This window comes from Artibeus jamaicensis, unplaced genomic scaffold (genome assembly GCF_021234435.1).
Source record: "Artibeus jamaicensis isolate MK-2021 breed Jamaican fruit bat unplaced genomic scaffold, CSHL_Jam_final contig_414, whole genome shotgun sequence".
Classification (NCBI taxonomy): Eukaryota; Metazoa; Chordata; class Mammalia; order Chiroptera; family Phyllostomidae; genus Artibeus; species Artibeus jamaicensis.
Genome location: NW_026521822.1, coordinates 134,797 through 150,680, shown reverse-complemented (window position 1 = coordinate 150,680; position 15,884 = coordinate 134,797). Strand labels below are relative to the sequence as shown.

The 15,884-nt window shown below is 42.0% G+C and overlaps 1 protein-coding gene across 1 annotated transcript; it reads left to right on the top strand.

The window, feature by feature from the left end:
* The first annotated feature begins 8,860 nt into the window (after positions 1-8,860).
* Positions 8,861-11,342, top strand: MLNR (motilin receptor). The gene is made up of 2 exons (XM_037139002.2): positions 8,861-9,776; positions 10,833-11,342. The coding sequence occupies exons 1-2, from the start codon at positions 8,861-8,863 to the stop codon at positions 11,219-11,221; spliced, it is 1,305 nt and encodes a 434-aa protein (XP_036994897.1). The 3' UTR covers positions 11,222-11,342.
* The last annotated feature ends 4,542 nt before the right edge of the window (positions 11,343-15,884 follow it).

The window sequence follows — 15,884 nt, the reverse complement described above, 5'->3', positions numbered from 1 at the left end:
TACATATTTAAAATATCTCATAAAAATATATAAACTATGTAGCAGAAAGTACCTTTAAAACCCATGGAAAATAAAAGTTGTATCATTCTTTTTGAGATGATGTTTATTATATTCATACACATCCATTATTTGCTGCCTCATTTGGATAATGTGAAAGTATCCACTCTTGCAGATGTTCTTACAATAATTTTCCCAACAGAAGATTTGAGGACCCATATTCAAGAAGGTAAATACCAGTAGATTAAAGAATAAAATTAGAAGTTTTATTCTAGTGACTTGATTTTGTGTAGTTCATTAAATATCTTGCTTTCTTTATACATAGAATGTATAAGGATGAATCTTAGGTAAACTTTCCTTGAGAAAGAAAATTTCTGACTTCTCATTTTTCCTATACTTTTACCTACTTCCTAGTACTTCCTTTCTCCCACCTCCAGGGACTCAGAACCTGTGCTGGCACTGCCATTTGCCCCCAGGTCTGCCCTCCACAAGAAAGTTCAGCATTCCCTCTCACTCATCTCCTGTTAAAATTTCCATTCCACAGACGTTGCTTTTTAAAAATCCAAGTAGCAGCCCTGGCTGGTGTAGCTCATGGATTGAGCACAGGCCTGCGAACCAGACAATCGTGATTCGATTCCCAGTCAGGGCACATGCCTGGGTTGCAGGCCAGTTCCCAGCAGGCGATGCACAAAAAGCAACCATACATTGATATTTCTCTCCCTCTCTCCTTCTCTTTTCCTCTAAAGATAAATAAAATCTTTAAAAAAAAATCCAAGTAGCTTTCTGATTGCTCCAAATGCAGGCACAACAATAAAATTTTAAATGTTAAGCTGGGGAAGAGAGATTTGGTGTACAAAGGCTGTCCAGAATGTATTTAGCCATGTAATATGAAAAATGGACATTTATTGAAGAAGACACAATAAAACATTGTACACAGAACAATGATACCTCAGTTCCCTTCAAAGTTATCATCCTGAGGAAATCTGGTTCATTGGTAGTGGTTTGAATCAAGTCACTAGCAGCTGCAGCAGGATGTTTCTTCTCTGGTAGCAGAAGCTGCAGAATGAGTTTTGCCTAGACATACTTCATGCCAAGATTCTGCATCAAAATCTCGGTAGTTTTTTGGAATCCTCCAATCAGCTTCTAGTTCTCACACTGTCAGTCGACAGCCTTTGTTGATTGCAGCCTGTACACATTGAACATTCTCCGGTGTTCTGTTTGTTGCAGGCAGGCCTTCCAGAATGTGGATCACTTTCAACAGATTCTTGACCATCTTTGGAGTATTTGTGCCACATTTTTAGTTGCTCTGCACTCACTGCATTATCCCCGAAAGTCTGAATAGTCCAGATAGTTTCTGTGGAGAAATGTTCAAGGTTAACACAAAATTGGATGCAGATTCATTGCTCTTCTTAGTCATTTTGAATGTGATGACCATACAGTACACATGCTTATTAGCAGCATATGCTGCCCCCACTGACTAACAGTGAAGTTGTCATTATTCACACACATGTTCCAGTCCACCCTCCCTGGCTGTCAGATTACATCAATATTACACAAAATGTTCTATGTTAACAATAGCTGGAGCATCAATCCACAGAAGCAGCTAAGTATGAGTCCAACCCTGAAAAGTATATGACACTAATTTACAGTTTTAACCATTTCATTTTCCCCATAAATTAAAAACAGGATATACACATCATGTTTGAGCATTCTAGGGGTTAGTTTCCAACACAAAAATACCTTCTCATTGTAATGAATGAATTCTCTGCAAGAGAATCCCATGTATATGGTGTCTCAGTCAGGCAAACAGACTGAGAAGAAAATGATTCCCTGAAGCCTAAAATCTGTCATCTTGTAATCACCTACCATCAATATAAGTGATAAGGCTTAATTTTAAAAGAGCTTTTTAAGTGCTCTATACCTACTTTTTAAGATAATATATCTGCGGTTGGGAGTACTTAGTCATTTTCTCCCTGATAGTAGTCTTTTAATAAGCCAAAATAGACTTTTTTTTCATTTGACAAAAATTCAACACACATTCTTTATTCCATTACCATTTAGTCTCCTTATACTCCACTCTCCCCTCCCCCAGCAATCACACTTCTCCATGTCCATGAGTCCTTTTCCCTTTTTTATTCAATCTCTCCACCCCTTAGACCCCTCTTTAGCTGTCATCCTAATCACTGAGTCTGTCTCTATTTTGCTTTTCAGTTCAATTTGTTCATTAGATTTCACATGAGTGAAGTCATATATCAAAATACCAATGGCATATTTCTCAGATCTAGAACAGATACTCCAAAATTTTATTTGTAAACAAAAAAGACCCCAAATAGCCTCAGCAATCTTAAGAACAAAGTTGGAAGGATTACTATACCTTATATTAAAGTATACTACAAGTCATTGGTACTGGCATAAGAACAGACACATAGTCAATGGAACAGAATAAAGAGCCTGGAAATAAACCCATGCCTTTATGGTCAATGACTATTTGACAAAGGGGGCATAAGCATACAATGGAGTAAAGAGAGTGTCCAATAAATTGTGTTAGGAGAACTGGACTTGTACCTGCAAAAAAATGGGACTACATCAAATTAAAAACCTTTTGTATGGCTCATGAAACCATCATTAAAATGAAAAGAGAACCAACTGTATGGAAGGACATGTTTGCCATGATACACTGGACAATGGTTTAATCTCCAAAATACATAAAGTACTCATATGACTCAACACCAGGAAGACAATCCAATTTAAAAATGGACAAAGGACCTGAACAGACCCTTCTCCAAGCAGTACAAACAGAGGCCCATATACAAATGAAAAAATATCTAATATCACTAGCCATCAGAGAGATGCAAATTAAAACCACAATGAAGTATCACCTCACACCTGTCGGAATGGCTATCATTAATAAATCAACACACAGCAGGTGCTGGTGAGAATGTGGGAAAAGGGAACCCTAGTGTACTATTGGTGGGAATTTAAGAGTGGTGCGGCCAGTGTGGAAAACAGTATGGAGTTTCCCCAAAAATTTTAAAAAGGAACTGTGTTTGACCCAGTGATTCCACTGTTGGGAATATACCCTTAGAATTCCAAAACTCCACATCAAAAGAATTTATGCACCTCTATGTTCATAGCAGCACTATTTACAATAGCTAAGATTTAGAAATAGCCTAAGTGCCAATCAGTACATGAATGGATTAATAAACTGGTACATTTACACAATGGAATAGTATGAAGCAGAGAAAAAGATTTACCACCTTTTGACAGCATGGACAGAACTGGAGACTATTACGCTAAGTGAAATATGACAGTGAAAGATGAATATCATGTGATCTCACAAGAGAAATTAAATGAACAAAAACTGAGCAAAATAGAACCAGAGGCATGAAAATTTTATATTTCATGTAAAATCATGAAATGGATTGACAGATGTAAGAGGGGAGGAGGGCAGAGTGGACTGACTGAAAGAAGGTGAAGGGCTTAGTCAAAGAACATATGAAGGACCTATGGACTGGGACAATGGTATGGGGATTAACAATGGAAGTGGGGGACAAGTGGAAGGGGAAAAATTGGGACAACTGTAATAGCATAATAAAACATCAAAATTTTTTATTAGCTGAAAAAATACCTCAATAGGTTTATTATATCAAATGGAAAAGTACTTTGAAGGTGCTTGAAGTTTAAACATGTAAAAGTAAATATATAATTTTTATAAATAAATTCCATTTTGGGGATCCCCCTTGTAGATGACTGGTTAAAATTTACAGAGTGCAGCCCTGGCTGGCATAGCTCAGCGGATTGAGCGCGGGCCTGTGAACCAGAGTATCGAGGTTCGATTCCCAGTCAGGGCACATGCCTGGGTTGCAGGCCACTTCCCAGCAGGGGATGCATGAGAGGCAACCATACATTGATGTTTCTCTCCCACTCTTTCTCCTTCCCTTCCCCTCTCTCAAAAAATAAATAAATAAATAAAATATTTTTAAAAATTACAGAGTGCACTTATTTTGAATGGATGAATACACATAATTTCTGGTAGAAAGTAATAGAAACTGTTGGCTGCATTACAACCATCTTTAGAGTTGGGTAGCTACTCTCAGTTGTAGTCTTGATTTTTTATATAATCACACAATACCAACGCTTTCCCAAAGCCTGTTGATTGGAACAAAATTCAAGCTGCTCACAAAAGTCTGATGAACTTGCTCATGACGATTGTAATTCAGATTGTTTTCAAAGAAAATTCTGATTTTCCTTTTTTTTCTTAATCCTCAACCAAGGACATTTTGTCACTTTTTAAAGAGAGACAATGGGAGACAAAGAATTACCAATATAAGAGTATGCATCAGTTGGTTGCCTCCCTTATGCACCTGGACTAGAGATTGAACCCACAACCTATATAAGTACCCTGACATGGAATCGAACTCACAACCTTTTGATTATGGGACGATACTCCAGCCAACTGGGCCATACTGGCCAGGGCTGGATATCCTTTAGATGTTGATTCCACTTAAATAGCTTTTAACTCTGTTTATCAACTGGCCGAATTGAGACCTTCCTCTTTTAGTTAAAAGGACCAGGATGAAATGGGAGGGCATGTTCACTCTAGATTTGGTCACATTGACAAATAAGCTTGCTCACACCCTTGATGAGTCACCTGAAAGAAAAATTTCTAAACTTCTTAATTTTCAACTCCAGTAGATGAAAGTCCCTATAAAAAACCAAAAACCTCTTAGTTTCTGTTATTGCAGTGAGACAGGACTTTGGAAAAGAGGTCACAAACTTGTGTGCTTTGGGTGCTTTCAGCTAACCAGGCCTCCCAGTGTCTCCCTATTCCAGATGACGGGACTCTGAAGAGCTACAGGGGCTTCTACCATTCTTCCTTTTTTGATCTGCTTGGAGAAACCACTCTCCCAACTGGGAATGAATCTGTGGTCTTATTGAGCCACACTCCTGGTGCTCAACCCTACTGCTACAAAGAAGACCCTGCCTTGGAGTACTGACAACAATTCAAATAGTGGGTCTCTAATGAACCTCAACAGTTTCCTATCCTTTTTGTTTGAGCCCTCTGAGAAATACCCTTTTCAAAAAAAAATAAGAAGGAAAAAAAACAAAGAAATGCAAAATAGAAAGCAGATATACTCATTCTCCAGATATCCGGTCCTATTTTTTCCTAAAACATGGAATGTAGAGCCATTATAAGGGTTTAGATCTGCCCTATGGGCCCAGTCATACTTGAGCTGCAATGTACCCATATTGCAGAAAAGCCTGCATTGATTCCGTCTCTTGATATCAGTATTCAATCTTGACTAAATTATCAAACAACACTAACTGAGCACCACTATAATCAGAGTACTATTCTCAATTGCTGTGAATGGTAAAGAATTGTAAAGAACAGAAGCTTATTCATTCCCTGAGTTAACAAATATTTATTAAATTCTCACTTTGTACGAGGTACTGAGCCAGGCACTAGGGAACGAGCATGGAACACAACAGATTAAAGCCCTGCCTTCCAGAGCATGTGATACTGGGAAATGGAGAGGGACAGATAACAAATAGCTAAGCAAATTAAACAGCAGGTCAATTGGTAATAGCCTGTATGGAGAGAATGAAACAGAAAAGGGAGACGTAAATGGAGGGTGAGTAGCACAAAATAGTTTACAAGTTATAGTTAGCATGGTGAACCTGTATGGCACAGGCACTAATCTGAGACTCAGTTAGCCTTTCTCAGAGCTGCCATGGGAGGTGGAAAAAGGTGCAAGGGACTCCTCAGCAGAGGCTGGGGAGACCTCCAGACTATGTAGTAGAATAGAAAAAAAGGGAGGAGAGTCAGAGGTTTGCAGCCTATGAGAGCCAAGGGGGAAGATGTCAGGCGCTCCCCAAAGTATCACTTATGTCAAAGAAAGGGACCACAAATTCACTAGCCAAAGATCTCTGCCTCTGGTTTTAGCAGAGCACCTGGTGGTCAGACAGGAAAGGGCTATTAAACTGCATGTAACAAATGCCAGCCCAGGCACACCCAGGAACCAACGTGAAACGAGGTGCTTTTCTCCCTTTTGGTTTCATAAGGACCTTTAAGCCACCTGACTGGTGTTCCCCATATACCTGGACCCACTTACATAAAGGCTAAGAAGGAAGAAGAAAGTGTGGGAAAGGAGACCCATGTTACCCACTAGAACTGCACATTACCTAGAGCAGGAGTGTTAAACTCATTTTCACTGGGGGCCACATCAGCCTTGCAGTTGCCTTCAAAGGGCTGAAATTATTTTAGGACTATGTAAGTGTAACTACTCCTTAACTGTTAAGAAGTTAATATTACATTCAGCCCTTTGAAGGCAACTGTGAGGCTGTTGTGGCCCCCAGTGAAAATGAGTTTGACACCCCTGAAGAGGGACTGTTTAATTTAATCCAATATAGTCTACTGTATTTTACTTGGGCTAGATAATTGATTTTATCTTGTTACCCAGTAGGTAAGCAAGATAAGATCAGATCAATTATAGATGAAGAAATTACAATTCCTCTGCTTAGAGGAGGAGGGAGGGAGGGAGGGGAAAAACATGAAAATGGTAAATGCAAAAAGTCTTTTAAGGAGTTTTGCTCAAAACATGAAAACAAACCAGAAGAGGGAGAAAATATGATGATACAGGAGAGAGAACTGCAAGAGCAATGTCCTTGAAGAAGTGAATGAAGTACCGAAGGGGCAGAACTGACTTCAGGTTTAACTACCACCCACTCCATTCTTCTGTCCAGGGGGAAGATGTGAGAAGATGTGTGTGTGTGTTGGTGAGAGTATGTAGAAGTTTTCTTCTGATTGCTTTTATTGTTTCTGAGAATCAGAGTATACAATCACCAGCTGAGAGTTCTTGGGGAGTGAGGAGAGAAGAGGATGTTCAAAACACTGGTCTGGAGGGTAGGAGACTGAATGAAATAGGGTTAAGTATGAGGATGGTAGTGGTGGGGGGCAGAGAACCACTAAGCGCCACTCTAGAGGTTGTAATTTCAAGTGAAACAAGAGCTATTTGGGAGTGTGCATGGATAGGCAGAGAATTCTGCTTAGCCAGTGTTGTAACTGTGCTCTGCTCCAGGAGACAGGTTGACAACAGGGTCACTAATGGAGTTTAAATTGGGTAAAGTAAAGACCGGAGGCATGTGAGAGATGAGGAAAGAGAGGAGCAACCAATTGAAGGTCCCAGTGTTACTGGATTGCAGCAGTTGAGGCATTAGAGAAAGTGAGCTCGAAAAATGCTGGGAGAAGTCAGGAACTGGGTGACTGAAATGGAGATGAAAGAGGGCTCCCAGATCCTTGAATAAAGATTACATAAGATTATTGAATAAGATGTAAGGGATGTCCATAGGAGCCAATGCCTGAGATGGGGTGAAGGGATAGAAAGCAGAGACCAAGGCATTGCCAGACTCATATTTGGGGATTTAAATTTTATAAGGAGTGATTGAGAGACTGAGAGACGGGCAACAAAATCCTCAGATTGTCATGTCTCAGGCTGAGTGATGAGGGAGGGCTGGAAAGTCTGAGGAACTTAGATCCAAGACCAAATTTTAGGATTGCTGGAAATAGCAATGATGAGGAAGGTGACAGGTATGCCTCCGTTAAGCCCATGTCTCCTGTGTGTGAGAGAGGACTGCAGGGAAGCATGTCTCCAGGGCAAAGCCAAGTTTCAGTTTCAGAAAGAAGAAGGAAACTCTGGGAAAAAGAAGTTGAGGATCTAAGCCACAGTAGGTTGGGTGGGGAAATGCAGACGATATCCACGCACACAAAGAGATGAAAGAACTCCCAGAAAAGTTCCAAAGAAATGGAACTGTGGTGTTTTGGGTGAGGACTGCAAAACTAGAATGACTTTGGAGGCACACCGGGCAGTTTGGTGGAACATCAGGGCACCTGAAAGCCCTAGAATCAGGCTGACTAGGGTTGAAATCCCAGTCTTGTGTCTTGCTGCCAGTGTGATCTCAAACAAATTCCACTTTTGCTCACCAGCTCCTAAGGACATGATTAAAGGAAGTACATCCTGAGTACTAAAACAGCATCAGCTATTGACATTAAAAGCACATGAATTGACTCAGTTTGAGTCTTTCCCCCAGAATTTTAGTTCTTTGTTGGCAAATAGTGTTGTTTTAAGTTTGTAAGATATTTTGTACAAAGATACAATATAGCACCCGTTAAGTACTGAAATGTACAAGTAAATGCTTAAGCCTTGTTCTTTAAGATGAGTAGACATGGTTATGCCCATAGATCTCAGAATTAGAGATCGCTGAAATTATTTGGTCAGCTCCGCCAGCATCACTCGAGAATTTACAAAAGAGAACTGGGCATGGCAAGGCTGAGGCTGATCCATGATCACTCGGTTGTAGAGCCATAACTAGAACCTGGGAGGAACTCTAGATTCTGGTCTAAACTTCTCCCCTACTCTTTAGCATTGCATCAGTCTTCCCTAAAAGTCAGGAAGCAGTCACCAGCTGACATCCCTCAGAAGGTTTCGTCTCTACTAGACTAAGAAAAGCGCCAGCACTCTGCTGAGCGCAGTAACCAAAGGTACTAGGGTTCAGAAATCGCTCCCTGGGACTGGGCGGGACTGATGCACTGAGGCCCCTCCCCCGCCCTGTTCCATTTGGTGGAGAAGAAAGTGCCCTGGAAAACGAAGGGCCTAGGAGAGAGGGAGAGTGGGGCAGGCGGTGACCAGGAGCGGAGACTGTGGACCTTGCAGAGCTGCGTTCTAGTGAGGCAGGGCTCGAGCAGTGCTGCCTGGGCTCTTGTAGAGCCTGCAAAGGCTGAGCTCACCTGCCCAGCGTGAGCTGCCAAAGGAGAGATTCGTCAGCAGGGCCATGCGCTAGGCTCTCTGCCCACCTCAGCGTGCAGATGGGCAGCTCCTGGAACAGCAGCGACAGTGACGAGGGCGCGCGGGAGCCTCCATGGGCCACGCGGCTGCCCTGCGACGAGCACCGCTGCTCATCCTTTCCCCTGAGGGCACTGGTGCCGGTGACCGCTGTGTGCCTGGGCCTGTTTGTCATCGGTGTATGCGGCAATGTAGTGACGGTACTGCTGATTGGGTGCTACCGGGAGATGCGGACCACCACCAACTTGTACCTGGGCAGCATGGCGGTGTCTGACCTACTTATCCTGCTCGGGCTGCCCTTCGACCTGTACCGCCTCTGGCGCTCGCGGCCCTGGGTTTTCGGGCCGCTGCTTTGCCGCCTCTCTCTCTACTTGGGCGAGGGATGCACCTATGCCACACTGCTGCACATCACGGCACTCAGCGTCGAGCGCTACCTCGCCATCTGTCGCCCTCTCCGAGCCCGCGTTGTCATCACCCGGCCCCGAGTCCGCGGGCTCATCGCAGCCCTCTGGGCCGTGGCGCTGATATCCGCTGGGCCATTCTTCTTTCTGGTGGGCGTTGAGCAGGACCCAGGTGTAAACGCATTCTCAGACCTTAACAGCACCACGCAGCTCACCCCCTCACCACGCGCCTCACCACCACCTACTGCGTCGCCCCTCAGGTCCTCTCGAGTGCTGCTGACTCTATCCCCGCTGTCGTGGCACCAGGCAGCCGAGGCCGCGGTGCTGTTCAGCCGCGAGTGCCGGCCGAGTCCTGCCCAGCTGGGTGCGCTGCGTGTTATGCTGTGGGTCACCACCGCCTACTTCTTTCTGCCCTTCCTGTGCCTCAGCGTCCTTTACGGACTCATCGGGCGGGAGCTGTGGAGGAACCGGGGGCCGCTGCGTGGCCTGGCCGCCTCTGGGCGGGAGAGGGGCCACCGGCAGACGGTCCGCGTCCTGCGTAAGTGGAGACACCCTGTTCCAAATACACCAATCCGCTAGTCTCCCAGACCTTGGCGCCTCCCCTAGCTACGTCCCTAAGGTGTTCCTGACGGTAGGATACCCAGGTCCCCTAAACAGCAGCGATTTTCCAGAGCCTCTAGGATCAGCGAGCCGGGCTGATCCAGGACAGAAAATTGGAGGCTCTTAAGGCAACTGTCTGTCCCCACTAGATACTGCAGATGTGGATCTCACAGAATCCTTGAGAAGATAAAGTAGATCACATTAAGCTAAAATTTCTTTACTTAATGCTAACGTTTCCTGAAGGTTAAAGTGAACCATGCCTATTCCAAAATTAAGATTGTGCAGACCTGCTGCAGTGTTTTGGGTTTTTTTTTCCAACAGAGTACCCGTTTTTGAAGTGGCTGTGGGGAAGGAAACTTGCCAGCTTGTTAGGAGAAACAGCTCCTTCTGCTTTTATGTCCAGCCTTGATAACACATACATGAGCCAGATATTCAGCTTTAAAGCAAATATAGATGCCGTCTGCAGTCTGGTAGTTTTGTGGGCTGGGGATTTGGTTAGGTCAAAGCTTTACAGAATGTGTTTTATTACTTATTACTTCCGATGGCTTTTTGGGGATCCCTTTTTTCTTATTTATTTATTCAAAACATTGCTATTTTTTATTTTTTCAATAATTTTATTTAGTTATTTTTTCTAGTACAGTTTTTTGTTTATTTCTCCCATCCCAGGCCCCTCCCCCCGGCCCTGTGCTCCCCACCTCCCTCCCATTTCCACCCCCCTTAGTTCTCGTTCCTGTGTCCTTCATATTTGTTCCTCAAAATCCCTCCCCTTTTTCCCCCTTAAATTCCCTTCCCTCTCCCCTCTGGTCTGAGTGAAATAGGCCAGGGGTTGAAAGACAAATACCATATGATCTCACCTTTAACAGGAAGCTAAACAACAAAACAAACAAGCAAGCAGAATAAAAATAAAGACACTGAAATAGAGAACAAAGGGACAGTGACCTTTTTTCTTTTTGATTGCTTTAGCTAATTTTGGTGCCTGTGTCTTGTTTTGCAGTGGTGGTGGTTCTGGCATTTATAATTTGTTGGTTGCCTTTCCACATTGGCAGAATCATGTACATAAATACAGAAGATTCTCAGATGATGTACTTTTCTCAGTACTTTAACATTGTTGCATTGCAACTTTTCTATCTAAGTGCATCCATTAACCCAATCCTCTACAACCTCGTTTCAAAGAAGTATAGAGCTGCGGCTTGGAAACTACTGCAGTGGAGACAGTCCACACAGAGAAGTTTCATTAGAAGGAGAAACACAGAGGGGACTACGGGAGGAAACGCAGCTGGCTACACCTACACCATCATCAGCATATCGATGCCTGCCACAAGCAAGTCCGACCAAATTGTGTCCTCCCACAGCTCTGGGACTTCAGAGAAAACAGGTCTGTAGGGCATAGGACTGAAACCGGGAACTAATGCTGTTGGGAGGAATTAGAAGGTGGTTGATATTTAGCAAATTGGCCAGTAACTTTGTCAGCATGATTGTGTTTCAACCTAGGTACAAAAAGAAAGTGTACCAATCTTTCTAGGTTTTTTTTGTTTGTTTGTTTACCTCTTCAGAGATGTTCATTTTAGCCTCATGAAATCCCTCACAAAATGTGCTCTTGGGAGGTTTTACAAGTCTTCATTCTCCTAGGCTTTGAAAATATGGTTGCTCATTTTATATTTAATCAGATACAGATAGACAAGATCAAAGGTGTATTTTGTTTTTATGTTTTGGATATAAATGTAATGGTGTATATACAGGGAACCCAGGATAATGACAGTATTGATGCGATAAAATATTTTTTAATTTTTAATATTTTTGTTTTTTTAATTTTAATATATTTTATTGATTATGCTATTACAGTTGCCCCATTTTCCTCTCCCCTTTGTTACCCTTCACCCTGTATCCCCCTCCCACCATCTTTCCCTGACCTTAGTTCATGTCCATGGGTCATACATATGATTTCTTTGGCTTCTCCATTTCCCATGCTTAACCTTCCTCGGTCTATTTTGTACCCATAATTTATGCTTCTTACTCCCTGTACTTTTCCCCCATTCTCCCCCCTCCACCTCCCTGCTGATAACTCTCCATGTGATCTTTATTTCTGTGAATCCGTTCTTGTTCTAGTTGTTTGCTCAGTTTTTTTTTTAGGTACAGTTGTTGATAGTTGTGAGTTTGTTGTCATTTTACCATTCACAGTTTTGATCTTTTTCTTAGATAAGTCCCTTTAACATTTCATACAATAAGTGCTTGGTGATGATCAACTCCTTAACTTGACCTTATCTGGAAAGCACTTTTTTTGCCCTTCCATTCTAAGTGATAGCTTTGCTGGATAGAGTAATCTTGGATGCAGGTCCTTGCCCTTCATGAGTTTGAATACTTCCTGTCAGCCCCTTCTTGCCTGCAAAGTTTCTTTTGAGAAATCAGGCGATAGTCTCATGGAAGCTCCTTTGTAGGTAACTGTCTCCTTTTTTCTTGCTGCTTTTAAGATTCTCTCCTTATCTCTCATCTTGGGTAATATAATTACCATGTGCCTTGGTGTGTTCCTCCTTGAGTCCAACTTCTTTGGAACTCTCTGAGCTTGCTGGACTTCCTGGAAGTCTATTTTCTTTGCCAAATTGGGAAAGTTCTCCTTCATTATTTGTTCAAATAAGTTTTCCATTTCTTTCTCTTCCTCTTCTCCTTCTGGCACCCCTATGACTCAGATGTTGGAACATTTAAAGTTGTCCTGGAAGTTCCTAAGCCTCTCCTCATTTTTTTGAAGTCTTGTTTTCTTATTTTGCTCTGGTTGAATGTTTATTTTTTCCTTCTGCTCCAAACTGTTGATTTTGAGTCCTAGATTCCTTCCCTTTATTGTTCGTGCCCTGTATATTATTCTTCATTTCACTTTGCATAGCCTTCACTTTTTCCTCCATTTTGTGACTATATTCAACCATTTCTGTGAGCATCCTGATTACCAATGTTCTGAACTGTGCAACTGATATGTTGGCTATCTCTGCATTGCTTAGTTCTATTTTTTTCTGGAGCTGTGATCTGTTCTTTAATTTGGGCTGTATTTTTTTTTGTCTCAGCATACTTGTTGTGTAGTAAGGGGCAGAGCCTTATGTATTCACTGGGGCAACCCACTTTTCTTCATTGCAATGCTGTATGTGGGGGAGGGGTATGAGAGGGAACAGTGCTGTGTACTCAGGTTTCTGCTGGCTTTCAGTCACTTCCCCCACTACCCACAAGCAAATTGGGCCCTTCTGGTGCTGATTCCCAGGTGGGTGGTTTTATGTAGTTCTAGGACCTTCTGGGTCTCTCCAAAGAACTCTTCAGTTAGCCTGGCAGTTTCTCCTGCTGCCTCAACCCTCAAAAATTATTTCAGTCAGAGGTTTTAAGGCTTTATTTCCTCATGCTGGAACCCTGGCTTGTGCGGTCTATCTTGCTTCTGAGTTTTTCCTCCTGGTTTATCTGCATGCAAATGTGGGACCACCTGGTACAGCAGCCTCTGCCTTGCTTCAAGTCCTCTCTTCCTGACTGCCCATCTCCATCCCTACCAGTCTGGATGAATGTTTCTTCTTTAATTCCTTGGATGATGGATTTCCATACAGTTTGATTTTCTGGCAGTTCTGGTTGTTTTTCATTTTTAAATTTGTTGTTGTCCTTCTTTTGGTTGTGTGAGGGAAGCAAAGTATATCTACCTACGCCTCTATTTTGGCTGGAAGTCTCTGATCCAAGAAATTATGTAATACCTATTTATGGCAGCAAAAATTTTTAGAAACAAGTGAAAGGAATTTGGGGTTGAAATGTTCCAAGTCCCACCTCTTTCCTGGCTCAGAGCAAATCCCAAAGCACAGTACTCTCCTGCAGAACTACTATGCATAAGCAACTTTGTTGTGACCCACTTCTCCCTGACACTGTCCATGGAGCCTTCCCAGTGCCATCGGCTAGGAGGAAGCAAACCTGGGCACAGAAGTCTGATGTCAGAAAACTGCAGCAGGACCTGACTTTCAGACATTTATGAAGAGCTTTAATATGCCTTATTCTCCTCAGCTTGGTGTCTGAGTGTTATCATCATTCCTGCTTTAGTAGTGACAAAACTGAGTTTTAGATTTCTCACACAGGAAGTGATTGGTCTAAATAAGAACTCTAATCTTTAGGATCCTACCATGAAAAGCTGCTCTTACTGTAAAACACAAGTTAGTGGATGCAGTTAAAGGTAAAAAAGAATGAATGTGTTGGACATTCTGACCAACAATTCTGCAACTTAGTTTTTTATAGTTTGTTTTTTTAATTCAAATAGTTTTTACTTTTTATTTTTCCTTACCATTTAGTCACCTTATATTCCCCTACAGCCCACAGTCACTACACTGTTGTCAACATCTATGATCCTTTTTAATTTTTGCTCAATTCTTCCACTGCCCATTAACATCATCCTGCTCTCTGTCCATGAGTCTCTCTGTTTTGCTTGTTAGTTCAGTTTATTAATTAGATTGCACATCTAAGTGAAATCATATGGTATTTATCTTTCTCTGACTGATTTATTTCACTTAGCAAATGTTTTCCATGTCCATCCATACTGTCCCAGAGGATAAAACTTTCTTCTTTTTTACAGCCGAATAGCATTCTATTGTGTAAATGTTCCATAGTTGTTTTATCCACTCATCTACTGATGGACACTTGGGCTGCTTCCATATCTTGGCAATTGTAAATAATGCTACAAATGAACATAGGTGTGCTTATGCTCTTTCAAATTAGTGTTTTGGATTTCTTTGGATATATTCTTAGAAGTGGGATCTCTGGGTCAAAGGTTAGAGATCCTTTTGGATCCATTTTTAATTTTTTCAGGTATCTCCATACTGCTTTCCACAGTGGCTGCACCAATCTGCATTCCCACCAATAGTGCAAAAGGGTTCCCCTTTCTCCACATCCTCGCCAGCACTTGTTGTTAGTTGATTTATTAATGATAGCTATTCTGAAAGGTGTGAGGTCATAATTCATTGTGGTTTTAATGTGCATTTCTCTGTTGATTAGTGACATTGAGCATCTTTTCATATGTCTATTGGCCATCCATATGTCCTCTTTGGAGAAGTGTCTGTTCAGGTCTTTTGCTCATTTTTTAATTGGTAAGTGTAAGTTCTTTATAAATTTTGGATATCAACCCCTTATCAGATGTATTGATAAATACGTCCTCTCATTCTATGGGTTTTTTTTTTATTGTTGTTGATGTTTTCCTTTTCTGTGCAAAATAGTTTGATGTAGTCCCATTTGTTTATTTTTTCTGCTTCTCCTGCCTGGGGAGATATATCTGATAAAATACTGCTACAAGCTATGTCCAAGATTTTGCTATGTTTTTATTCTAGGGTTTTTATGGTTTCAGGTCTAACATTTAAGTCTTTAATCCATTTTGGATTTATTCATGTGTAGTATAACGAGGTGGTCTAGTTTCATTTTTCTGCACGTATCTGTCCATTTTTCCCTACACTATTGAATAAATTATCTTTAGTCCATCAGATGCTTACTTGCTTGCTTTCTCTGTTGAATATTAATTGACTATAAAGGTACGGGTTTATTTCTGGGATCTTTATTTATTATTTTTTTAAGTTTTACTTATTTTTAGAGAGGGGAAGGGAGAGAGAAAGAGAGGGAAACATCAATATATGAGTGCCTCTCACACATCCCCTACTGGGGACCTGGCCTGCAACCCAGACACCTGCCCTGACTGGGAATCCAACCAGTGACCCTTTGGTTCGGAAGGGCACTCAGTCCTCTGAGCCATACCAGCCAGGGCTGGACTCTGTTCTGTTCTGTGATCTATGTGTCTGTTTTTAGCCAGTACCATGCTGTTTTGGTTACTATGTATGTCAAGGGTGAAAGAGAATGTTGGACATTTTGACCAACAACTCTGTAATTTTGTTTTTTACAGTTTGAAACTCAAACCTGTTCCCAGAGGCCCTCATTCACGACATGGTCTGTGTGAATGGCGCCCCCTGGAGGTCACAACTTGCTCAGTTGCAAAGTACAAGTAAACAAGGATCACTTAACATGCTGGAAAAGTTCTGCTTTGGCACTAGATTAGTTCAGC

Excerpts from the sequence above, each read along its gene's own strand:
- MLNR (XM_037139002.2), top strand. The coding sequence starts at position 8,861 with ATGGGCAGCTCCTGGAACAGCAGCGACAGTGACGAGGGCGCGCGGGAG. Across the intron at positions 9,777-10,832 it reads GCAGACGGTCCGCGTCCTGC|TGGTGGTGGTTCTGGCATTT; the intron begins GTAAGTGGAGAC and ends CTTGTTTTGCAG.